This window comes from Cryptotermes secundus, unplaced genomic scaffold (assembly GCF_002891405.2).
Source record: "Cryptotermes secundus unplaced genomic scaffold, Csec_1.0 scaffold2218, whole genome shotgun sequence".
NCBI lineage: Eukaryota > Metazoa > Arthropoda > Insecta > Blattodea > Kalotermitidae > Cryptotermes > Cryptotermes secundus.
Window position 1 is genome coordinate 500,587 of NW_019733355.1, and position 26,255 is coordinate 526,841.

The 26,255-nt window shown below is 43.4% G+C and overlaps 1 protein-coding gene across 1 annotated transcript in view; it reads left to right on the plus strand.

Annotated features, from left to right (window-relative positions):
- The first annotated feature begins 868 nt into the window (after nucleotides 1-868).
- Nucleotides 869-26,255, plus strand: part of LOC111868142 (transcription factor Sox-11-A) — a 47,854-nt gene continuing 22,467 nt past the window's right edge. The window contains exon 1 of the mRNA XM_023858555.2: nucleotides 869-1,283. Coding sequence (XP_023714323.1) covers nucleotides 1,164-1,283 — 120 coding nt within the window. The 5' untranslated portion in view covers nucleotides 869-1,163. The remainder of the gene's footprint in view (nucleotides 1,284-26,255) is intronic.

The following is a 26,255-nucleotide window of genomic DNA, read 5'->3' on the forward strand; positions in this document are numbered from 1 at the left end:
TCTTTAAAGGGTTAATGTTTTGTGTAGGTAAAGTTATGTCTCTAGGCCAGCGTAATTTGGAAAACCCCACATTGAAATCTTACCTTCTGTTCAACCTGACATGAATACATTGTCACTTGAAGTAATTTAAACCTGATCTCCGAGTTCCCTGAAGTTAAGAGTAACTGGGTATGTTACTTGGAGTAATTGTGGGTTGGCGAGAAAAAATAGATCGTTTCCTAAAAGTTTCCCAACAAATTTGACTCTCACCCCTGTCTACCGCCCTTCGAAACCGCCACTGAGTAATGCTTGCAGTGAAGCAGGAACATCACATGCGTACTACGCACTCCAGGCAGTCAGTTCTTGTCTGACATCTGGTGGCAGAAAGACGGAATATTTAGGCGCTTCAGCGTAGATAGTTTCTATGTGGATAAAGCTTCACTTTCCATTCGTCTGTTGAACTGTGAGGGTCTCTAGAGCACCTTAAGTCAATGTAAAATTATTTGAAAAGTGAACATTCGCGTAATTTGGTTTGTTTCGTTACAAGGATTCAGGGATTGAACGCTGTACCTCGATTTATTCCCATTTATAAACAGCGCACTTGTCGAGGTACTAGCTCTATTTAAAGGAAATATTGGTTTACATTACGCGAACGGAATAGATTCTGTAACATATTAGTAAAATGATAATTATTTTTAATAAGAAAACCGAATTTTTCGTGATTAAGTGCCTGAAGTCTGCACCGCTTCCAAACAGCCGTGTGCTGCTTTATCTCGGATGGATCGAGTTCCCACTTGAAGGGGCGAAACTCCTCCCTTCCACGTACGTGATTGGCCGAGAGCTTGCTACGTAGAGATGTATTGCGGCTCACACTGGTAGATATGCATTACTCGGCCACGCGGAGGCTTCAGTCGTCGTGTTATGCTAACAGAAGGCAGAAAGCGTTTAGATGGATGTGTTTGGGTGCAAGCAAGTTTGACGGGACTATCCCCGCAAAACCGTGGAAAAGTGTCAGTTTGAAAAATAATAGTATAGTCATATATAATATTTAGCCAGCGTAAAGGATTTTCTTTCCTGTATCTGTACGAATTGCCTCCGTGGATGTAATTTAAGCACATTTAATAAAAATTAGAAGTGTATAGTATTTGTTGGTGTTTTAAGTGAAAGTTCTTTTAACGAATATAATGGTGCCGCAGCAGAACGATTCCAGCCGCTCGAGTAGCCCTACCTCCAGTGGAATACCAATGTTTGGATCTCAGTTGATCAATAAGAACTCTTCGACACCGTATACTGATGCTACCCAGGTGAGTCCATACCCTCTGGACATCCCAAGAAACGAAATGTGAGGTGAAGTGTTACTATTATCGGAGACGGATTTTTTTTTAAATATGTTTTGGAATTTTGTGATTTCGTTAACCCCAGTCGGAATTTTATTCGATTCTTGTGAAAGTCGTTAGCGGTTATTTTGAATAAAATATCATTTTGTATAATTTTTGGTATTTTCGTCTGATTTAAAGAAGTTAAAAGCGTTATGGTTTCCAATTCGTATTTCGACCGGATGTGATGTGTTTGATTTTGATAAGCGAAGGAAAAATTTGCAGCAGGAAATTATATTATTTCCATAGGTTTTGTCGCATTCGTGTTTCAGGGCGAATTATTTATATCTGTGTTATGCACATTTCCATATTTAAGCGATTGTCGCCAGGAATCGTGTGTTCATTTACCGGTTACAATAACCTGAATTAATTTAGTTTCGTCACATCTTTCTGTGAGAGCCAGGGAAACTACTATCGCTTATGTTCCAGTGTTTGATAGACAGATAGGCGCCAGGATATTACATTTTACGCCGTTTAGAAGTTTTATCAGTGGAATGTTAGGCATTGCAGACGCGATAAACTAATTGTGAAGAATCAACGGGCGTTTGTGTAGCTGTTCCGTGTACACTGGGCCAGTGAAAGTGTTGGAACGGGTCTTGCCAAGTCCCACGTTTCTCGCTCCTGACCTTCGTCCAACGTTCAGACTGCTGTGTTGTGTATTGCATGTAAAGAGTAAGTGATGTTTGTCAAGGCTTTTCTAATGTTTCGCAAAGTGACGTATTCCAATTTCCGTATTTCCGTTTGGAACGATTTTGTATGCGAAAGTACACGCGTCTAGATTTACATGCTACGAATATTGGATTTATAAGTAATTATGTCGCCGTTATAAATCAGATTAATATAGAGACATCGTTTCCGTATAGAAATGTTTGTTCTTAGCTGGAACACTAGTCAATAAGTTGGACACAAATTTATTTAGTTGGGTTGGCCTCGAGCCTACGAATTCGTAACAAGTGATACGAATTTCTTATCCGCGTCATCAGAATAGAGTGAAAATTATTTTCAGTGTAGAAAACGTTTTGCTTCGAATGAAATCTTAGAAAGTAAAAGTAAGTTTCGTGTGGCAGGGATCTGTTAAAAAGCCATGTGGAGAAACAAAAATTAACTTTCAGAACAAATTAGAACGATTTTTTTTATTAAAGCTTAATTAAAGTATCTTGTTTTTAATTTCTTTGCAAGAAAAACTACGAAACCACATACCCCATCATACGAACAGGAGCGTGTGGCACTTATAATGAAATTCACATTAAAGAGAAAGGTAATTGCCCAGGAGTTAGAATGAAATGTTTCGCTGAAGTCGGGAACATGCGTAAGTTATTGAAGAAATGCGACCCACTCACAGGAGTCCAACCAGCATCATCTTTCCTGAGAACGACCTCGTCACTCAAATAATCACGAAATTCTTGACGTGTATCAACCCAAAATTTCATTTTCGTGTTTAGAAGAACGTGTGTGGCGTTTGGCGCAATACCGAGTGAGGTGATTCCATTTTAATGTTGTCCAGTCCATTAATTCTCAGGTCCTCGAAGTGGTCTGTTGCCTTCAGGCTTTCCAAACTTCCGCGGAGTGGCCAGTACACGTTCGTATCGATTGCAGAGGAGCGAAAGGGAGTGAGTGTGAGGTATTCCCCATGATTTCAACGGCTCTGACGCTGAATGTTCGCCCGCAACGTTAGCGCTGGTTGTTCGCTCCTGCAGACTCCTTGGCTCGGCTTGGTGTTGCAATGCGATAACTGTGCAGTGCGTAACAGAAGCGTATCGTTGCAAGTTTTGCAGTATTTACCCTGCTGATTTGACATTGTCGTAATCATATTGCGCGGAGAACAGAACACCATAATTTTTTAACGGATGCAGAATTCTGATCGCCAGTGGCGTTCAGTTCCATGCTTCATCTGCATTTGTTTCTTTACAGTAATTGCTTCAGCTTCATTATGAGTGGAGGGAAGCGGCGGAGGTTAGTTTAAAGACATTGTTTTTATACATACCGAGAGATCGTGGCACCCCGTGTCCCTCCCGAAATACGAAGCATGGGCGCACATTCAAATACCGTTGTATTCGACATGAAGTTTTTATATGTATATAAAATTGAGCTTTTCGTCACCAAAAAACATGCATTGTCTTCTTTCTCATTTTACCCTTGTTACATTATGCGCCTTGAAGATATGTATGAACGTAAAGTGACGTGATAGAACAGCCGAAATTCTTTTGATTGAAGGAAGTTGTGATAATATTCGTGAATTTGTCCTCACCTCAGAATGAGACAAGTAGAACAGCTGAAATTCTTTTGATTGAAGGAAGTTGTGATAATATTCGTGAATTTGTCTTCACCTCAGAATGAGACAAGTAGAACAGCTGAAATTCTTTTGATTGAAGGAAGTTGTGATAATATTCGTGAATTTGTCTTCACCTCAGAATGAGACCAGTAAAGTTCTTAGAATGCACTCGTTTGCTAAGAGGGTTGGGTGGGAGACGTCTGCGTACGTAGGCAGGAGTTTGTGTCCAGACTCCCACGGTCCGAAAGCTGACACAAACATGCTGTAACACGTTTATGCTGGTGTTGTAACATGCACTGCCAGGAGTGTGCGTACCTTAGGTTGACGAGAATACACCACCATAGTCGAGTTAAAAATTGCCATATTGTGATTATTACCAGCGGTCTGTTTTGTTGCCAGAGTTGACAAACCGCAAACACGACATAACAGTTTATTCTTGTGTTCCGCAATATTGCGAAATTGTTTTAACAAGTTACCTATGTTTGGGAACAGTCTTATCTACTGGCACATGAAAATTCACAAATCTGAGTCGTGGTTGCTATAGTTACCTCGTATCAGTTGTGTTGCCATGCAAATATATACTAACTGATACTTGTTGCTGAGCAGAAAACTAAATTTTCTTCTCGTGTAGACTGAAATGTGTCCGACATTTTGATGCAAATTCTGTCACGTTATGAGTGGCAACTTAACGGAGACGTAACCCCATGGTCATCCAGGCGTCAGAGTTCATACCTTCCACAATTCGGTACCAACCCTAACGGAGTCTCTGGCCTATTGTACCAGCCCCAGATGATAGGTGAGGGTGATTGTGGAGCAATTGGTGGAATGAAGATTGGCAGGGGAAACCGAAGTACTCTGAGAAAACCTGCCCCAGCGCCACTTTGTCCACCAAAAATTCCACTTGACCAGACCCGGGATCGAACCCGGCCCGCTGCGGTGGGAAGCCAGCGACTAACCGCTTGAGCTATGACGCAGCCCTTATATGTGTTAATACTGTAGATGGTGTACCCTCTGTGATTCTAGCAATACTCTCACGCATTTGCACGTAACAAGAAAGAATATTGCTGTCCTGTAGCGATTAGATGTCCTGCATATCACGAACCCGTCGGCTTTCGTGTATATCATACCCGCATCGCATGTACACACTGAATAATTTTTTTTTGTATGATAGACTCAAAATCAATAATCGACAGACGCGTGAAGGAATTCATTATCGACGATTCTTTATCTACAAAATACCATGAAGGACGCGTGTGCGATTTTGCGTATCGTTTAGATGGAAGTTCCTAGGTAGAATATATGACGATACGTGGGGTTTACGTAATGATAGACACGAAATTAACGTCAAGCAAGTTCAGTCAAGTGAATGCTATGTTGCTAGTCAAGAGTGGGGGAACTGATCCAAGTCTTAACTACGTCTTATCGTTCGCGTGATCGATTCTCCGCACAGCTGATAATATCTTCTCTTGGAACATGGAATAAGACTAGTAGGTTTAGAAGTTAATTTAGTTCCATGATCGTGGCGTGTTTTAAATAGGAGAACGAACGTACTAGCTAGTGAGACGGAATCCGTAACTGTTCCCATTCAGAATTGATTCTGAATCACTGAATAGTTATATAGACGTTCGATGGGTGATGGCCCATCGAGAGAGTTATCTATTTCGCATTAACTCGTCATTATTTCTCCAAAAGAAGTATCAAAAACCAGGAAACTTTGCGGTAATTTCTGTGCTGTCTCTCTCCACAGAGTTGTATGATGAATAACTTAACAGTGAGTACACTGCCTTAGGACACCAGTTGATTTGAGTGACTGAACAGTGAGATCACGGTTTCAGGGAACCGGAGTTGCTTAAGAACTCCTACTAGGAGACAGTGAGTTCCTCCGAAACGTTACTACCTAGTAGACTACATGATAACATATGCCAGAAGGCGATGTTCTTGATACTCCACTTGAGAAAATCAAATATCCCACCGCGTTTTATTTTAAGTATGCCTGCTTTTTTGGGGGGGGGGTGAATTCTTGTGATGTACGTTGTATTGTTTGGCTCGGAAGGTTTCAAGGAATTTAATTTCATGCACATGTTCGAGGGTATAGTGGTCTATGTGAGAGAACTGCGCACTGAGGCTGCATAACTTCAATATTTAGACAGGTAACATGAAGAGAAAATGATTGGGGCATGTTCCACGCAGGGAGAAATGCATACAGAATTTTAGCGGCACAATACGAAAGTTGTGAGACATATGGAGCGAGAGAACAGCATCAGTATTGGAGTGTATTTTTTTTTCCTTGGCACTACAGCCCCAGTGCGCCGAGGCCTACCTCCATGAACTTCTCCGTTCACTTCGGTTTTTCTACATCTTAGACATACGGTAGGACTCCTTCGGCGTCTGATCAGCTCGTCGCAAGGCCTCTACCTGTACACAAACACAGCAAAACGCACACACACAAACTAAACATCCATACCCTGAGTGGGATTCGAACCCACGATCCCGGCGAAGTGGATATTACAGAGTATAATTGTGTGGAATGGATTTAACCGGCGCATGTTATGGTTCAGTAGGGGGGGGGGGATTTATTGAGTACATGAGTGACTGTGAAGCTTCTTGAAAAAGGCTTTTGTTGCACCGAGTGAACGTATAACGGACTATGTAGGACTTGTTAGTCTTGTTGCTAGAATCACATGGTAAGGCAAATAAACCTATTGATGCCTAGTTCGTATTTCTTTCATCGGAGCCAGTGACTGATAGAGAAGGTTCAGGTCCGCTGTTCACGAATTTCAGTCTCTACTTTATTTTTACTTGGAATAGCCACGCAAGGTAGAGTAAGTTATTTTTTAAGTGTAGCGGTTGGTAAGTCGGTACTTAACGTGTTTTTCTTGGTTCATACGCAACTTAGACGAAACGTCTTATTACTGAACTACTTTCAAGCCATCTTTAACAAAATGTATTGTGCAGAGAATAAACACAGACCTCCAAAGATTCTTTTAAAGAAATAATAAGTCCTAAAGGCCAGTTTAGATTTTTAAGGGCACAGGCGGTGAAGGTAATGTGATCAGCGAAGCAAGAATATTTTCCTACAGTACAGCTTATACAATTTCGAAAGTATGACGGATCAATATAGAATACTTTGGAAGTCTGCGTTGAAGATTCTGCTTTTGATATGGTGGTTTTTGAGTTTATTGTAGTTCCTACGCCCAAATATTAAAATAAAAAGTTAACAAAAAGTTTTTACTCTTGTGCTCCTCGTATACTGCCTGAATCGTGAGGTTTAGGCGTGGAGGTTACTCTACCGTCACTTTACATATTGCACAGACTATGGTAGCGTAGTTGGTTGAAGTACCATGTTACAAGCCGGAAGGTCGCGGGTTTGAGCCCCGATCAGGTGGAATTTTTCAATTGACCTAATCCTTTTCAGCCGCATTATGGCCCTGGGGTCGACTCAGGCTCTAACAGACTTTTTTTATTACTTAAATAACACTCAGAATTATAGTATTCTGTAAGCTATTGTGATAACATTGGGCTAATAAGCCCACCTATGGCAGGGTGAGGATCCTTCCACCGAAGGAGCCCCTATTTTTCACTTGAGGTCAATTGGAAGACGTCTTTTCAGTCATCTGTTTTTGGGTTCTTCCAGTAGCGGCTGCATCAATGGATTGATGTGCGTCTCTAGTCGATCGTGGTTTACATCTGAGATGATTGAGATGCCAAGGTCGTGGTGAAGAGTGTCGTTCGATACATACCATGGTGCATCTGTCATTAATCGATCTAACAGAAATGAGTACCAGGAATAATCTTGGGAGTGAAGGGCGGCCCACACGTAAGGCTGACAACCTTTCCGCCATCTGTGAGCCGATTTTCTAGAAAATGAGAGAACATCGACGTCTCACAACCCTATGGGCCTCCACGGCCTGTTACAGGGATACATTTACTTTTACTGTCACATAAGTATAAATATCGGACATGTGTTCGTGAAATAGGTGTGTATGTACATTAAGGGCAGATGATGGAACAGGTCATGCACCCGTGATGCAACCCTTATTGTGAAGTGAAAAAAGAAAATTCTTACCATGGGTGGTTGCGTAGCGACGGTAGGCGTCTGCATTTATGTGATACCATAAAAACAATCTTACAGGTCTCACATGTCTATGTAACAGATAAGCACATAAGCAGTGTTACACAATACCAAATTTGTCGGATTTGAGGTTCTCACAGCGGTGAATATGATGATTTGTATCTTGTGGGACATAACACCGTATAGTTCGTGTCAACCTACGTTTCTGAGGAACACTCGCTCCATCATCAGGGTTGAAAAGTTAAGCTGAGTTAGAAACTAGCATGAAACTGGCAGCTTCTTGTTTTTGTATTAATCTTCTCTACCCTGAAAATGGAAGCGACGTGTTCTTCCGAAACGTCAGTTGAGTTTTCACGGGACTACACGTTATTATATCCCAGAAGATTGAACTCTTAGTCGCAGAATCGAGCGGGATTACAAATATTTCAGTAGTATTTCTATGTAGCTTGTTAGTCATTTGTTTGTACAAGGCCAGTGACAGGGAGAGATGTGATTTCCGTATCTCATCCACATCCTGGCAGGATCTGGCCTTGTGGTGGTGATACTGACGTAGCTCAGCCACTCGCAGTCCTTGTACTGTGATGTTTGAACTTAACAGAAACCTTTTCCTGACACGATTCTTCAATTATAAGACGTGTTTCGTGTTTCTCTTATATTTATCCAGCCATGAGTTTTGAAGACTAGAAGTGTTTGGTTTGGAAATTAACTCTGGAATAGAAATAATTCTACGTTAATGGGACAGCTGTTGGAGTCTGTTCAAACGTTGCAGACAGCTGCATGGTACAGGCATTCTGACTACTGCGGGATGCAAAGACTCGTAGCCCAAACACTGACGTGTTTCTCTGTGTCTAGTTCGATTCTAACCGAAAGTTGGATTGTTACAGTTTTCTTAGGACAAGGGAAGGCCGTACCATAGCCTAGGCAGTTAATCGCCCGCTTCCCACCGCGGCGGCCCGGTTTTAGTTCCAGGTCAGGCCATGTGGGATTTATGGTGGACAAAGTGGCAGTGGGGCAGGGTTTCTCCGAATACTTCGGTTTCCCCTGCAAATTCTGATTCCACCGACTGCTCCACATTCATCATCATTACGTAACCAAGTGGACTCAGTGCCCCCCCCCAAAAGACAAGGATGAGGGATCTACGGACTGAATCATCCCGGACTCCGAAATGACTGACATTTGTTCACTTTTTGAGAAAGAAAACGAAAGGTTTTCTGATGAACCGAAGTTTATATCGACAGCATAGTTAATATATGAGTGTAACAGTTCTTTATGTATATTTTTAAGTCCTTCCACCCCGAAATCGCCCTTCGTACGCTATTGTTATAGGATCTGTTTTAATGTTATCTCCGCATCCCAGATGGCAGTTTTTAACTTGGGTTCTCCGTGCCGGTTTTCGGCAACGGACATCGCTTATGCAACTGGTGGAAAGACAGCGATGCGTAAGGAAATTAGTGTTGGTTGCGCAAAATAATGCGGGAGAAATAAGTACATATATGGTATGTTAGTTCTGGTCTAGAAAACTGAGATTAACGGCCGTGGGGATCCGTTGCGCTTACCACGCGACGCCCTCTATTCGCTAAAGTTGGCACTAACTTCGCCGACAAGCGGCGTTCACTCGGTCGGTATAGTTCGCTTACGGACTAAAGGCCACGGAAGAAAGGAAATGGTATGTTAGCACGTAACAACTGGTGGTGCGAAATTGCCTTGTCACCTTCCGTAGTAACATTTCGTCTGTATTGAGCCTAAATACATGAATAGACCAATGTAGCGTAGTTCGTTGAGGCACTATGCTACAAGCCGGAAGGTCGCGGGTTCAAGTCCCGATAAGGTCATTGGATTTTTTTTTCAGTTGACCTAATCCTTCCAGCCGCACTATGGCCCTGGGGTCGGCTGAGCCTCTAACAGAAATGGGTACCAGGAATTAATTAATTTTCCTGGAGCGTAAAGCGCGGCCGGCGCGTAAGGCTGACAACATTACCGCCATCTTTGAGCCGATTGTCTAGATAATGTGGGAACCTCAAGGTCTCACAACCCTATGGGCCTTCACGTCCTGTTACAGGGATAAGCTGTACTTTTTACTTAATGTAGTCTCAACATTTTTCGGTTTAAAAGTAAAACTTCGTAGCATCTATTGTATTGCATTTTTGACGTTCTTCCCTAGTTTTAAAAGTAAAACTGTTAACGTGTAATGTATTTTTTTGTCGCTCGATAACTTGGAGCGTGATTGTCGCGGCGGCATGTCACCTCGTATGGGCGTTCCGCAAGTTGCTACGTGTGATACATAGCAAAGTGTTTTTGTTGTATTAAATGCCACAACTTTCGGTTACATAAATATTCTGAGACGTAACGCTCTTTTACTACGCACTTACGCAACATCCCTTAGAGATTTTGCGTGTCTTTACAGACGCGTAACTCCTCGTCAGTCGTGTGTGTGCAGAAGTACGTGTTGCATGCCGACAGATGGACGTGGTGTAGGCTTCGTGGCGTTACGGAACTCAGAAACCCAAAAATTCTTTAGAGCGCAAATCAAGGAAACGGGCCAAAAGATGTTTATCAGTTGCCAAGGTAAAATGGCGTCATTGAATTCGAGTGGTCTTGAGCCGTGACATCAATTTCTTTATTATATGCGTTTGCCCATTCAGATTAATCTACTAATATATTAATTGGGTATGTACGATATTTGCTTGGACCTTGTTTTGTGTAAAAATTTCCAAGAGAAGGTAATCTCCTCCAAGATTGCTATATATCAGGACAACTGGAGGTCGACCGCCCAGCCCGTTAAGCATGCAGTATGCCAGGGATGTCCCATTCTTGGGTCACATGCGGCTCGGTAATTAGTTTTGTGTGGCCCGCCTGCCCCAAAACGTGGTAATATGTGTTAAACGCTGTTTTCTCCGTTGTAAAGAATCTGTTAATCTCGTCGAAAAGAAGTCTTACGAAAGTGCTTGTTAACTATTTAAATATTCAATGTAATTTTTAGTTTAATTTCAGACGATGCCTGATAAATAACTTAGGAAAATGTGGAATTACTGATCATATGCTCATTTCAAGCCACTCGGAAGGCCAACTCGTAGGTGGGTGAACAATATTAAAATGGATCTTAGAGAGATAGAATGGGATTGATCTGGCTCAGGATAGGGAGCAGTGGAGGGCTTTTGTGAACACGGTAATGAACCTTCGGGTTCCATAAAATGCTGGGAAGTTCTTGAGTATCTGCACAATTGGCGGCTCCTCAAGAAGGGCTCAGCTCCATGAGTAAGCAAGCTCATTTCAGGGCACATATTTTTGTCTGTATATTTGAAAGAACATTTTTTTTTGTAAAGTGATTAGTGGGCAGGTGTCTGAAGGCGGTCCAAATCGGCTCATCAGTGGGCTTGAAGTTGAAGAGCCCTGTGGTAAGGTATTAATTAATTTGAAGGCAGCGCATGAATTTAATGCTTATGAGCGCCTCTCCATGTAAGTCTACTGCACCTGTTAACAACACATCTTATTATTTTTAAGGAACCCTGCTGTACGCGTAAATACTGTAGCAATATTCAGGGTCACTTAGGCCAACTTCGCTTATATGCAGAATAGTGGGGGGGGGGTACACTCGGGGCGGGATATGTAGCTGATATTTCTGGAGTTACGATGCAGGTTGCGAAACTGTTATGTGAAGGTAAAGTGGATTTTGAAGTCGCTTAGGATCGTATCCAATGGCGGGCGTTGACGTTTGTGTTGAACCTTCGGGTTCTGTTAACCAGTTAGTGCATCCAACCGGTAGAGAGTTACTGGCTACTGATTGGTCGACCGCAGTTCGATCCCAGAATAGCTCTGGGCTCATCAAACACATGGCGTAGTCACTTTACCCGGAATAAAGGTTGCTGGACCGTGAAGCAGGTAACTGCCGCGATCGGATGCAAAGGTTTGAGAGTGTTTGAGGCCTCACCTTCACGCTTTGAATTTGACCGAGTAGTACGAACAAAAGGTTCGTGATTCAGGAATCGAACTCCTGATTCGACCGTATCCTAATAGAAGTGATGTACATGGGATACTTAGCATCGATTTATAATAATCCAATTGTTTTTAATATACATATACAGGGTGTCCTAAGTGGAAAGGTCAGTATTAGAATACCCTGTAGAATAGTAAACGTATCCTGCTCAGCGCGGAAAAGGAAATCTGTGTGTGTTTAAACAAACCTGGCTGAAACGTAAACATATTTGAGTGCTTTAGGGTTATATACCATGGGAACGGAGAGGCGGAGTCTCGTGACGTGAGATGTTGGGCCACTATCCATAGCATTACATGAAAATACCAGAGATGTTCTGCTGTGCTACAGGAAACTGGTAGTCATCATGGATTTCGGCAGAATCTTAAAATGTTGGGCAAAGATGCAGCGATGGTGTACTTAAGTTTGGATTATTCCCTGCCTGAAGTATGCTTAAAATTATTTCCATTGCGTTTTGAAATTTTTTTCATGTTCTTTGCGCGATGTTCCAGAATTTAGGCTCTGGCGCACAACCACAATCTTGAAAAGTAATTACAATGTTACATGGATTAAATATTTTATGTTTTATGTTATAGGCTACAAGTAACAATAACATTTTGCTGCATAACTGGGAATCTCCCATGTTTGATGATACTCGGCCCTTGTAGCTGCGTGATCGAAGTTGAATGTCACTTGTACACTGGGATTAAGAGATAGAATCTCGTCTTAGGGCAGAGATGTTTGTCAGTACTCGTCTATGTTAACATATTCTACGGCGGACACATTGACTGGACTCTTGTGTTTGTGGTCCTGTCACTTGCCTGATTAGGATTTAGAATTATGTGATTAGAAAATTAGGCAAGTACTTGAACCAGGCAGCCGCCAAGTGTGATGCTGCTACATTGATTTCTGGTTTGTTTGTATTACAGCTCATTTTATTTTTGCTGTGACAACTTAGCTGACGTTGGCGGGCAATATTTTGTAATATCCAAATTCTTCATGCAAGATATAGATACAGTTTTTAAAAGTTGGCTATTTAACGATGCTGACAGTGTAGAGACTATATAGAGTCGATATTGAGATAATGAATTGGGAGCAGCGGATGGAGTTAGTACTGGCAGAAGAGACGGAAGTATTCGGAGAAAATCCCCAAAGTTCCACTGGTCGACATCTCACGTTACCTGACCTGAGATGGAACCTGGGCCGCCACGGTTTGAGACAGTTTTGTTTTTTTCGATTTGTAATACCATACAATATTTGTTCATTGCACACCGAGAAAAATAATGAGGCGAACTCCATGGCTTTAGTCCGCAAGCGAATTATACCAACCGAGCGACCGCCGCTTGCCGGCGAAGTTAGTGCCAAGTCTAGCCGTTAGAGAGAGCTTCGCGTGGTCAGCGCAACGGTTCCCCACGGCCTTTAATCTCGATTTTCTAGACCGTAGCCCCTACTTTCCCATGCAAGTAGCTCCTCAGTTATCCTCACGAGGCTGAGTGGACCCTGTTCCAGACCCACTACTTCTCAGAACATCTTGTAGCGCCGGGAATCGAACCCGGAACTTCTGGATCTGTCTAGAGGCTGTCTGTGACTGTGTGCGCCTGTTTCGCGTTTCCTTCCGATAGATTCTGTGGCACTGCTCGAGTATTCGTTAGAATAGGAAGAAGACGCAGAGGCGCCCAGCCACATTAGGCAGAGCTCGCAAGTTCTGTGTTTGCGGTGTATATTTGTTATCCTGGTGCGATGTTGGAGATTTCAGTTAGTTGCGTCATTCCTTCCACGCAGCCTTGAACACCAAGTTCTTGTTTGAACATGATCATCCCAGATCATTGCACTTTTCTAACTGGCTGGTGAAATATTCAAGATAATGAGCTACTGTAAAGAGAGCCTTGTTCTAAAAAGGCAGTAGTGGGAAAATGTGCTGCATGGAAAACAAGTATTTCTGAAATGCGTTCATTGCTCTTTTGCATACACCATTGACCTTGATATTCGTACTCGAATATTGCAGGTACAGAACTGTCGTTACGAACCGAATCACGCTAAATCTGCTAGGCTCACCTCAGTCATTCTGCATGAGGTTAGAATTTGTTTCTTGTACTTCATTAATTCATTTTTGCAGGCGTGTATTGCTTATTTAACAATGCTGTCTGTAGCGTCAGACTGTTATGGCGTGGAATTGTAGGAATAGTGAATAGTAAGGGATTTGGAAGGAAGAATATAGGGCGAAATACTACCTGTCATTCTCTTGGAAGAATTGTGAAACACACGAAAACCCTCAGAATAGTAGAGTGTTCTCTTCGAGATTCGAACCGTCGCCCTTGGAATATGTCAGAAGCATTATCGCTTGAACCAACTTTGTTATATTCACCAAGTCGCAAATCAGGTGTTTCAGATGGGATTTGCAGACGTTACTGGCTCTTGTATTACATTGTGGGTACAGTATCGCACGTTAAGCCGTTTTTGAAAAAAATCTTTGAAGTGTTATTTAACGTTGTTTAAAATAGATGTGAGCCGGGATAGCATAGTCGGTATAGAGGCTGGCCACGGGCTGGACTACCAAGGGGTTGGAGTTCGAGTTCCGGTGGGGGCAAGTTCAAACTAGCTCCGAGGTCCATCCAACCTCCTATACGATGGGTACCGTGGTCGCTTTTTCCTTGGGGTAAAGGGGGCTGGGCGTGAAGCTGACCATTCACCTCCGGCAAATGCCGAGGTCTTGAACAGGTGGACAGGGACAACTTTAACTTTTAGTACTATGCTAAGCGGTGTTTTGAGAAGACGAAATGTAATTAATAAAATATTTATTTCGTCGAATGAGTAGACTCATACAGTAATGTTTCTGGCTTTTTCGAATTCCAGCCTGGGCACAGAATATTCTGAATCTATGTTTTGGTTGTTTTCCCCAGCCCTAGGCTAATGCCTGAGATTGTTCGAAAGTAGGCAAGGTTTTACGCAGTTAATTCACTAGTGATTGTCCCGTTATTCGAGTATAGGCCGCATAGTTTAAGCCGCTGACAGCAGCGTTAAAATAAATCGTGACTAATTATGTAAATCCCCGTGTCGCATAGTGGTATGATGTACCGTATTCTGAGAGACGTAACTAAATTCGGCATGAGGTAACGAATGTTGATAAACTTGTGATTTACGTGTTATAGGACCAATACGAGGTAAAATAAAACTGGTGCAAAAATTGTAGTGCAAACCGAACTCCAGATTTAATCAAAATTTCCATTTTCGGATAGACATTTTAGGATTATTAAGGGAAAAAAAAAACAATCTTCCCAGCCCTGTACTTGAAATTCTTTTGAAGAATAGGCTGTAAACGAGGGTGTCCATATGTATGACTTGCATTATTCAGCCAGTCGGTTATGTTGCGTAATGGTGGCAGATGTTATGTCCCGTCACGCATGGGAGACGGAGCAGAGGTTTATCTTCACATTGTCAGCCTAGAATCTCACGGGGAGCATCTGTCGCCGCTTCCCGAAACAAAAAAAAAAAAAAGCTAACAAATTAGATTCTTCAAGGCAGTTTTAATTTGATAGGAAAATTACTAACGGCAGTAGCATGTTACGATGTATAAAGTGGCGTATTCCCTTCGAGCGTAGTCTTTTTATAAAGTGCCTGTAACCCAGACTTTGAAGCAGATTTAATTTCGTGTACGCCGGATATTTCATCACCGCGTTTAGCTATACTACGGTCTGGTGATGGTCAGACCATTTTTTTTTCACGGTAAAAGTAGAATTCGGATATCAAGTTGCAACAAGCGGCGCGGTCCAAGGTCTGCAATTACTGCCTCCCTCCCCTCCCCTTCCCCCCTCCGTGCTGGTAGTGTAATGACATCATGTGCTGTAGGAAGCGGGTTGCCGCCCGACTTCAAGGCCCTCGCTGTCACCCGAACTCTAGTTCCGTACCTCCTGTCTCTCTAGCTCTCTCAAGGAGCTGGCATTCTGCCATAGTTTGCACACAAGCAGACTCCAAACATACCGACACTGTTTGAGTTAAAGAAAAAAAGTGCCTCGTGTGTAGCTGATTCATGTGATTGCACTGCTGAAAGGCCATATGCAGACATCCTCATTCTGCATGATTGCTTCGCATGCTTATGGTCTTGAGCTCGAATACCGGCTGTGTAAGGGGTGGATGCATCTCTTGTCCGTTACGGAGTTTTATAACTACATATCGGTAAAAGCACGATTTTTGTGGGGCCTGTAGTCGAAACATACTCATGAAATTTCAGGCGCGAGTGACATAAAACGCTTAGTTGCTCTGTATACCCAGCCAAATACAGGGACAGATGTCGCCACAAACTTAAAAAACGAATATGTGATAATGTGCTGCGTGGTCAGAGCTATCGCACATTTCGGGGCACGGCGCTAGATGAGTGTGGAGCCATGACAGGGGAAACCGGAGAAACACTCTAATTATACTTCACCCACCACAAATCACTTGGGACTAAACACGGGTCCCTAGTGAGAAGACATCGTCTGTTTAAGCTCTGTTTTTTTTTTACACTTTTCATCAATATAATACAGAAATCTGTTGTTTGTAAGGTTTGGAGTTCTTGTGTCGTGTTTCTTATTGCTAAGATTAAGTGTAAAGTACTCGTAAAAGGTAAATCGTCTCTGTGCTTAACTAAGCACTGTGCCATGAAGGCGTACGGGGAATGGATGTATAGATCTGTATTTTCTTGACCTTGTCATTTGTTGGAGGTGATTGATCAGCTTCACGTCCCGGCCGCTTTACCCCCAGGAAAAAGCCCCCCCCCCCGGTACTTAGTGGATAGGAGGCTGGGCGGGCCCCAGAGCCGGTCTGGACATGCAGAAGAGAAAATTCTTGACCCCACCGGGATTCGAACACCGACACCTCGGTCGTTCAAGGTTAAAATGTTATAGAAATACAACTCAGATTACTAGGTGCCTGCAAATTCCAAATTTTCTTATTGTGATTTACGTAGATACTTATATTCGCCGCCGGTCTCCCTTACAGCGCCTGTGCGGAGAACCGTAGCCCATAGAGCGATCGTTAAATGAATGTTATAGCTAATTAAATTGACTAATTTATTACAACTGTTAACTCTTATTTATGTGTAGTTATATATTCAACATCGTACTCAGAGAAACCTTTCTCCTTCACCGGTTCGTACGGCACCAGACCGCAAGGTCGTAGTAAAATTTACCGGAAGTACCTATGTCTGCCTACGAATTTGATAGGCCAGATCGTCTACTTTTTGTTAGTCGCACATTCAAGTACTGTAGCCCGTTAACAGAAACGGCAATATGCTTGTGAAGGTCGGACCGGATTATTCATGCAGTCGGAACTTTGTGTAAAATTCCAGAACTCTGAATATTTCTCCATAGTTTGGCCTGTGCCGTTACGAAAATTAAGAGCAGATTAAATTCTATTAATGCTTGCTACAGTTCAGTTCAGAACCAAGTCTTCTCGTCTGCCGTCTAAGAAAGTAAAAATTAAAATGCACAAAACTATAATTTTTCCTGCAGTTTTGTATGGATGTGAAACTTGGTCCTGACATTAAGGGACGAACATAGACTAAAGATCGGGATAGTGCAGTTGGCATAGCGACTGGCTACGGGCTCCAAGGTGTCGGAGTACGAGTCCCGGTAGGGTCAAGAATTATCTTTTCTCTACAGCGTCCAGACAGGCTCTGGGGTTTATTCAGCCTCCTATCGAATGGGTTCCGCGGGCTCTTTCCCCCGAGAGTAAAGCGGCAGGTGCGTCAAGCTGACCGATCACCTCCAGTTAGTGCCGAGGTCAAGAAAACGTGGACCCCATACATTCACTCCCCCGTACGCCTTCATGGCGTAGTGCTTAATGTGTTAAGGACAGGGACAACTCTACCGTTTACGTAGACAAAGGGTATTTGAGAACATTTGGACCGCAGAGGGACTACATAATATGACTGAATACGTGTGCTATTCGCCAAATATAGAAGGAATGAACAAGTCGGGGAGGCCGAGGTGGACAGGATCCAGCGATCGTTCTTCATGACACCTTCTTGCTAGTTTGTAGCTCTTCAGCCATGAAGATGGAAGCAGTACGTTCCACCGAAACATAGACGACTAATCGGACCAAACAGCAACACATACCAGAAGATGGCGCACTTCATTATTTAAAATTATTAACGGAAAATGTAAGAAAACAAGTTGGAGATGAAACTCAAATCTTATGCAGTACTGGTAATTCGGTGCACTTTATATGGAAAGTAAAATTATGTTTAGAACAAAAATACTTGTAAAATTGATACAGGAAGTGTGACATTTAGAAACAATGTCATAGTATTTAACAGATATACTTGTGTGTAACGAAGCAGTGGTTGGTTGATTGTATCATCAGGCTACGTAACTACTCTCGCACAAGCCCCCCCCCCAATAAACACGTTTAAAAACAAACACACAACGCGAAAGGGAATTATTACATACATTTTTTTAATGCTAGTGGGGTGGGACTAAGTCCCTTGCACTGCGGCCACTTCTGGCCTATTGTACCAGCCCCAGATGATAGGTGAGGGTGATTGCGGAGCAATTGGTGGAATGAAGATTGGCAGGGGAAACTGAAATACTCGGAGAAAACCTGCCCCGGCGCCACTTTGTCCACCAAAAATCCCACTTGACCAGACTCGGGATCGAACCCGGGCCGCCTCGGTGGGCACATACTTATTTAGTAAGTGGAAGAAGAAACTAATATTACACCTTTAAACCCCAGTGGTCACTACAGCTACCACCTGCTTTAACGTACTGAAACCCTGTATTGCATCCACAGAGTGTGTTTGTGTGTTCATCGATAAACAGTGATGGTTGCGCTAAACAGAATTGACCTATCGATCTTTGTAGCGGAGACGTAACATGTTTTCTGTGAGGTACGCGCTGAATTATATATATATATATATATTTGTAGAAAGTCAGTTTTGTAGGGGTTACGCCGTCGGAACAGGCTGGGGCAGTAGCACACTTCCAAAGGTTTCTCTGCTTTTGGCCCAAATACCAAGAAATGGGATTGACCATAATTCCGTGACGGGCAGAATATGACTAATATTTTCCTGCACATTGATATATCAGCGAGGTTGCACAGAGATGTGATGCAGCCGAAACACGAAGTTAGATTAAGCTACAGTAATATGCCAGTGCGTGCAGGTACTACGCAGGGCATATATTTAATAGACATTAAATCGACAGTGGCCTTCACAACCCATATCAATATTTATGTCAGTTGTGTGTAAAATTTCCACAGTTTGTGGTGTCGTATCGTATGGGTCGCGCGTGATTAACTGGACGATAACATGAAATGACGTAGAAGCCATGGACACGTGTGCTGATTTTATCTTGTAGGTTAGTCCACCCGTGAAGCAAGGCTATCAGTAAATTTGCGTTTTTGATGCGCGAAACACATTTTTTTTTCGTTCGGAGGATATACAGCTGCATTTCGTTTTGACCTTAAACGGTAAACTACGCCGACCAGTTAGTTAGGTCTTGTTTAGTTCCGTGTTCGGCTTACGAAATTACACTGAAAGTATCGCTGGCAATGTAAGTCTACTTGATACGTTTAAAATTGAATATATTGGATTCTCTTCCATGCATTTTTCTATTGTTTCTTGCGTGTCTTACGGACTGGAGGCGATATGTTCGTCCGAAACGTCTGTTTTCGGTAATTATTATCTTTCAACTACCATGGTTATATGTTTTGTTTACTTATTAAATAACATTTCCAGTTTCTAAGACGATTAGGAACGAATTTAAGATACTGTGTCAGCATTCGTCTGGGGAGGGGAGCTGAGGAAAACCATAAACCCTTTTAGGATTACGGGTGTACGGGGCAGGACAACCTGGGAACTCCCGGATCCCGTAGCAAGGTATGTAACGTTGAACGAGAAGTGACTATTATTATTATTATGAATGGCTGCAAGATATGATTTTGATTGACGATTTCGTGGCCCCTGGCAATACCGTAACCTTGTTATTCGCTTATAAAGCCTGAGGAAAAACCGGATAGCTGGTAATCCGGACAACATGCGATATAGGTTTCATGCCGTAAGGGAACGAGGTTGGCGCCTCGCCCCTGTATTTTGAATTATTTATGAACTGAATGTCCATCAGAGCCAGCAATCTGAAATTCAGTCTGATAGTTCGGCACGTAATTTAACAGATGGTGTATTGACCCGCTTTTGCGTCTCATCCTGCAATTCAGGCTGCAGATTGTTGCATGCATAGAATGTCATTACTCTGCAAGCTTGGAAGCAGATTTTACGTATGTTTATTCTGGGTTTGTAGGCGGTGGTGGGGAGTGGGACGAAGTCCAAGGTGATATTGAGCACTTCAAACGAAGCTAGCGCAGGTTCAAGCAAGTTGCGCTTAAATATGTACTCTAAAGGTAAATCACCGGACGTTATGAGGTAGCAGTCACCATTCCATCTTCTGAGAATTACATGTTTTAATCACTCTCGAACCTGGTTTTTCCTCTGATACCTGACTGCAGGTACTGCAAACGTACTTTTATGAACCTGAAACCCTTTCTTTCTGCTGCTTCTCAGTCACCTTTCACATTCATCGGCCACAAATACGTCGACGGTGCAATAAATTTGAGGAAGCGTAGCGTTGTATTGTGGGTAAATGGTCGGAGTTATAAGCCTTGAAGGCGACGTGTTTTAAACTGAAACTGGCGTTTGGAAGTCTTGTAATCGTATTTTATATTCTCAGTACTGCTGTGGAGTTTGAAGAGCATGTCTTTTGAACATTGCCAGATGGTAAATCGAAAAATTCAGGTTTCTAGAAGCTTCAGTCGGCTTGGCCTTCAGGTATGAGAAGAAAGGTATATAATTCGAACTGAGACAGCGCGTGGGAACTGTTAACTTCTTGCTTTCACTTTGCTGTTCCATGTAATTCATGGTGACAGAAAGATAATATTTGCTCTTTGGAAATGTTTATCATGATATGGTGAACTGTAGCCTCACGACAGAGGGCACAGAAGGCTGTTGTTACCTGTAGAAGAAAAGTGGACAGTTTAATCTCCATGTAGGGACAACTTGTAGGAGCCGGGATAGCGACGCTACGGGTTGGACGACAGAGAGGTCGAAATTCGAGTCCGAGTAGGGTGAAAAATTTTCTCCACGTCGTCCAGACCGGCTCTGGGGCCCACCCAACCTCCTATCCAATGGGTACCGGGGGCTCTTCCCCCGGGTTTAAAGCGGCTGGGTGAAGCTGACCACTCACCTCCAGCTAATGGCGAGGTCAAGAAAATGTGGATACATACATCCACTCCCCATACACCTTCATGGCTTATTGTTTAATTGGTTAAACGCAGGGTCATCTTTACCTTTGTTGCCTTTTAGGGGCTAAGTTTAATAATGCGTAGAAGTGTACCTCCTCGTTTCCCCGTGCTTCCTATGATGGCGAGGTGTTCGGGGGGGGGGGGGGCAGTTCTACAATTCGAAACACTTCTTGATGACTAATGGGTTTGAATTCGATTCGACTTTTCTGATTATACGCTATTGACCTTTCTTCATTCCGGTGTATATCGGAGTTTATCTAGTCGTAGACCCAAAACGGAGATTAACGGTCGCGGGGATCCGTTGCGCTGACCACGCGACACCCTCAATCGGCAAAAGTTGGCACTGACTTCGCCGACAAGCGGCGGTCGCTCGGTCGGTATAGTTCGCTTGAGAGCTAGAGGCCACGGAGACCCTAATAGAAAGACAGAAGGGCTACAGTTCGACTCTGTAGTGGCACTGAGACCATTGCATCCATCCCATATCAGAATCTGTATTGTCCTGCCATCTCCCGATCTGTGTTCCCTGTGACGGAATCAGAAGCCATCGCCTTTCATTGCAAGTTTTTTAATTATGTCTTTCCAATTCCAGACTTCATACAGACAAATATTTGTTTATAGCATGATTGTGGATAATGTCGTGGCCTATTATGAGGTGTCGCAGTATTCGCCTCTACTGATCGAGATACTTGATGACATTCGCTGACGCTTTTCAGTAACAAGTTATGTACGTTGAGTGGTACGTTGGTTCTGAATTTGGATTATAATGTGGAAGGGGAAGTGGTCGTAGCCTATTTTAAGACGATACCCTTTATTTGCGTAGAATATGAGGGCGCTGACTTGAAAACGAGATAGATGATGTAAGGTTGAGATTCGAAAGGGGGAACTTCCGAATACGAAGCAATGGATGATGAGTGGTGTAACTTCCACGTTCGTTGTGTAGGTCATTCAACTGACACACACACACACAGAATGATGCAACTTGAAGGCTATGATGGCGGTTTCAGAGACGAGCCTCTAATCTTCTGTCATTAGGGACAATGCACACAAAAAGATTTCCTGGCGTAAACAGAATTACGTAGCCTATCAAATTCCCCGGCAGTTCATTAGCGCGACTTCAACCCTGTTTCTCTTAGGCTTTAGGTTGTAGATTGACTGTTATCTGTTTTCTCTGTTTCAGCTTGAAACATTTCCAGTAGAAGTAGGCCTGTCATAAGGTAACATCTGTAACGAGGTCAGTGAACGAACATTTTACCACACTGATCTGCGTGAAGCGAAATAGGGTTCTGATACGATTTCAGATTTGACTGGGTTGAGATGTGGGATATTTAGTGACCCTGTATCGACAGTAGATGTTTTACAACGCCGTGGAAAGTTCTGCGTAAGGTGAATTGGAGAAGGATTGATAATGAGAGCGATAATGTCGTTGAAGGGATGAAGAAAAACACAGCCCGTCTTTTTAGTGCATGTCACACCTAGAACCAAACCTGGCACTTCCGAGGAAGTGACAATCTCTAGCCATTTCAGTATGTGGTTGCACGGCTGAGCAGTGGGTAGCTGAGGTTCGCACGGTCTCGGATCGACCAGACAGAAGGAACATGGTTTGGAATCTCGCTTATGGCATGAATGTATGTCAGTTCCCAGCCCAAGGGAAGATTAATAATTTGATCGCCTGAATAGGAACACCAGAGAGCTTAGTATGTGAACGCTGAAGAAAGTAAACTATTATCTTCAAATGAAGAGAAGACGAGGTAATTATCAACGTCCGTCCGCGTATACTACAAACTCCGTGGCTTTAGCCCGCAAGCGAACTTACCGACCGAGCGACCGCCGCTTGTCGGCCAAGTTAGTGCCAACTTTAGCGGATAGAGGGTGTCATATGGTCAGCGCCATGAATCCCCACGGCTCTTAATTTCGGTTTTCTAATCCGGAGCCGCTATTTCCTTGAAATAGCTCTTCAGTTATTCTCACGAGGCTGAATGGACCCCGTTTCAGACCCATTGCTTCTCAGAAAATCTGGTAGCGCCGGGAATCGAACCCGGGACCCCCGAATCTGTAGCCAGGAACTCTGACCACAGAAAACGTCACGATTTTTGGACGACTGTTAACTGTTTCCGCTGGTACACATAAGGACAGTGTGTAACTGAAGGAACAGTAAAATTGACAGTATTTGTCCAGTACTATCCATGAGTTATAGTGGGTTCTGGTGAATGGAAGGCTTCATGTAGGAAGGGTGCTGGAGGGATAAATTTGAGAGCCCAGGTTGATCAAGGAAACAAAATTCTGAGCCATTAGCTGAGCAGTTGGGATCAGCATCAGTTCACCCTGGAAGTCATTCAACTCGCCGATTTTTTCTCTGTCGTGTACTGCATAATGTGATTCTTCAGTGAGGGGCGAAGGACATGAAATTGCGCCTGCAGTTGCAGCGTGTGAACAGATGTAACCGTGGCTCGAAGCGATACGTCATTCTGGCGCGGCATGGAGTATGTTCCACAGGCAGCCAAACAACTTCGCTATTTTTACTGTATTTAACGACGGGCTGTTTTGCTGAAATATAGCGAGAAACTTACAAACATTAGTCAAACGCTTGTCAGACATTATGTTCGGGGATTTTGTATTTTAGCATCGATACCTGTCGATATTCACGGCATGGCAAACACCCAAGTTTTCCCGTCCCCCCGCCCCGGTTTATGCTGCAACTTGTTTGATCTTTAATGATGTTTCTGTGTTGCCTCCTGTCATTTGGCATCTTGTCACGACTGCGACGGTGCTGTGACCGAAGGACCGTATGTCAGTCACTGTGCTCTGCTTTTCTGGGAAAACGGATGCCTACGCGTCCAACATTTTTTGCATCAGCAGAATTTTGGGCTGTCGCGCTGTCAGAGAGGTAACATTAAAACAACAGGGGTTGCAGAGAGTATCCCATGAAAATACACAGGCCTACACTGTAGACCTGTTTTTAGTATGAGTACTCTATCCATGCATATATGATATTGGTGGGAAAGCCGGAAGGAAGGAGACCACAGGGAAGACCAAGGCGTAGGTAAGTGAACAATATTAAAATGGATCTAAGAGAGATAGATGATGGATTGGATTGATCTGGCTCAGGGACCAGTGGAGGGCTCTTGTGAACACGGTAATGAACCTTCGGGTTCCATAAAATGTTAGGAAGTTCTTGAGTATCTGCACAATTGGCAGCTTCTCAAGAAGGGCTCAGCTCCATGAGAGTGATTCTCTCCAATTTGGACGGCCTTGTTATAGCGAAATCCCAGTAGACTTCCAGGATGTTTGAGGCGTATGTTGCAGAAAGTAAAGTTCGTGTTGCCCTTGGGCCGCGCCATAGCTCAAGCGGTTAGTGAACGAAGTGGTTTGACGGTAACACTTCAGACGTGTTGGGAGATATTTGATTCGAATCTCGGCTCTGACACCGGCTGTCGTGGTATTCCCTAGCCCCTTTAGGAAAATTCTAGGATAATACTTCGATCGGCCACTTCCTTGCAGACCCTTTCCACTTAGCCATTCACTAGTCTTCGTACCATTCGAGACTGTACAGTCTAGATTATGACAGTGTCCCAAAATAGCCCACGAAATCGATACAAATCGGCCCTTCATTTTTAAAGCAATATTAAATGGTAAGACCCAATATTTTGAGCAGGCTTATGTTTTAAATTTTCGAAATAATTAGTATTGAAGCATGGTCCGTTTTGGGGAGGGGCGAGTTAGGGCAGCTATGACTTACCTAGCTGGAATTCAGCTGGAACTGAGTGTAGCGTCGCTGACAGAATTATGGAATGTGCCTACCATAAAGTGAGCCTGTCCCGTTATCATAATACCTTCGACGGTACTGTAGGCCTGTTTCAGCACCAGGTATTGTTAAGCCTCTTACACACGACGCCACCACGGTCGCGCCACCAGCAAATAACTTTAAATGAAACCTTTCACACACGGTGGCTGTGGCGCCTCTGGTGGCGGAAGGACGCGACTTTGCGAGCCACCGCATGGCAGCGCCACCACCTCAGTCCATTGTATTATATGAAGGTCTTCGCACGAGACGCGACTGTGAGTGCGGCCAGACTAAAAATATCAATGCAATAAACATGTTCTTTTTAAATGTTGTATGTCTTACCTCAATGTGACCATGAGCATTTCTTCCGGTGGTATGCTGTCTGTCATATTGGTGTCCACACCAGTCTGTTTTCTTTCATACACTGTAGCAGCTCATCAAAAGATGCGATGCTCATGTGCGCAAAAATGAAAAATTTGTCGGGATTCTGTCGAAGGTCACAGTGCAATGTGTAGAAAATACCGTTCATTGATGGGTCTTTTAAGATAGGGTGTACCCAAAATTGCTGTTTTTACGGCGTTTACGCAAACGCGAGAACAAAAAGATTAATCGCCTGCCTCTTCCAACTCCATTTTGAGACTGATCCATGACTGGTGGCGTATTTGGTGGCAAGAAGAAATATTCTCGCTGCCAGGAAAAGCGCCACCAAAATTCGTGGTGGCGCGACCATGGTGGCGTCGTGTGTAAGAGGCCTTAGTTATCACAGTACACAAGCAGAAGTTTCTTGGGAGCCCATTCTGGCACATGGTTGCACTTATAAAGGCATACAGTGAGTGATTATTTAGGCATGTCGCCTGCGATGTACGCAGTAAACTTTTATGTTGATAACATTCTGGGAAGTTATAAATATCCTCGGTGCTGCGAAACTTTTCCAGCATTAGTCTCCTCGTGGACAAGTCGGGCCTGGTGGGATAACGCGTGTTGCATCGCAGCTCCAAATTAGATTTCCTGCGGCACGTGTGTAGCTGGCACATCAGACTCGCCCGTGCGACGTTCCAGGGGTTCAGATCCTACATTACGTGAGCCACGTGGCTCTGTTCTCTACTACGTATGAAATATCCCGTGGATTAAGGTACACCGTACGGAAATGTTTGTCATGTTCGTGTGGCATGCTACAAGTACGGGAACTGCGGACTCACATGGCTGTGGTTCGTAAGCAGAAATTCGCTGTGGCCGCATTGATGGCCGAAAGTAACATGTCATGACTATTCATGAATATAATAGCAAGATTGGAGACGCGAAATCCATACTGGATTATGCCCACGTACGGTATTAGCGTGCTCTCTGTGTATCTTGATGTTTTAATGCGTCTAGTGTCGGGCGGTTTAAAGAAGACGTTGACGGTATTAAGTTTTTTTTTTCGTGGGGTGGGCTGAGACTTGTGTTCACTTGGTACATCGACCACTAATTGGACTTATTGTACCAGCACCGGATGATAGACGAGTATGGAGCATTTGCTGGAATGAAAATTGGTA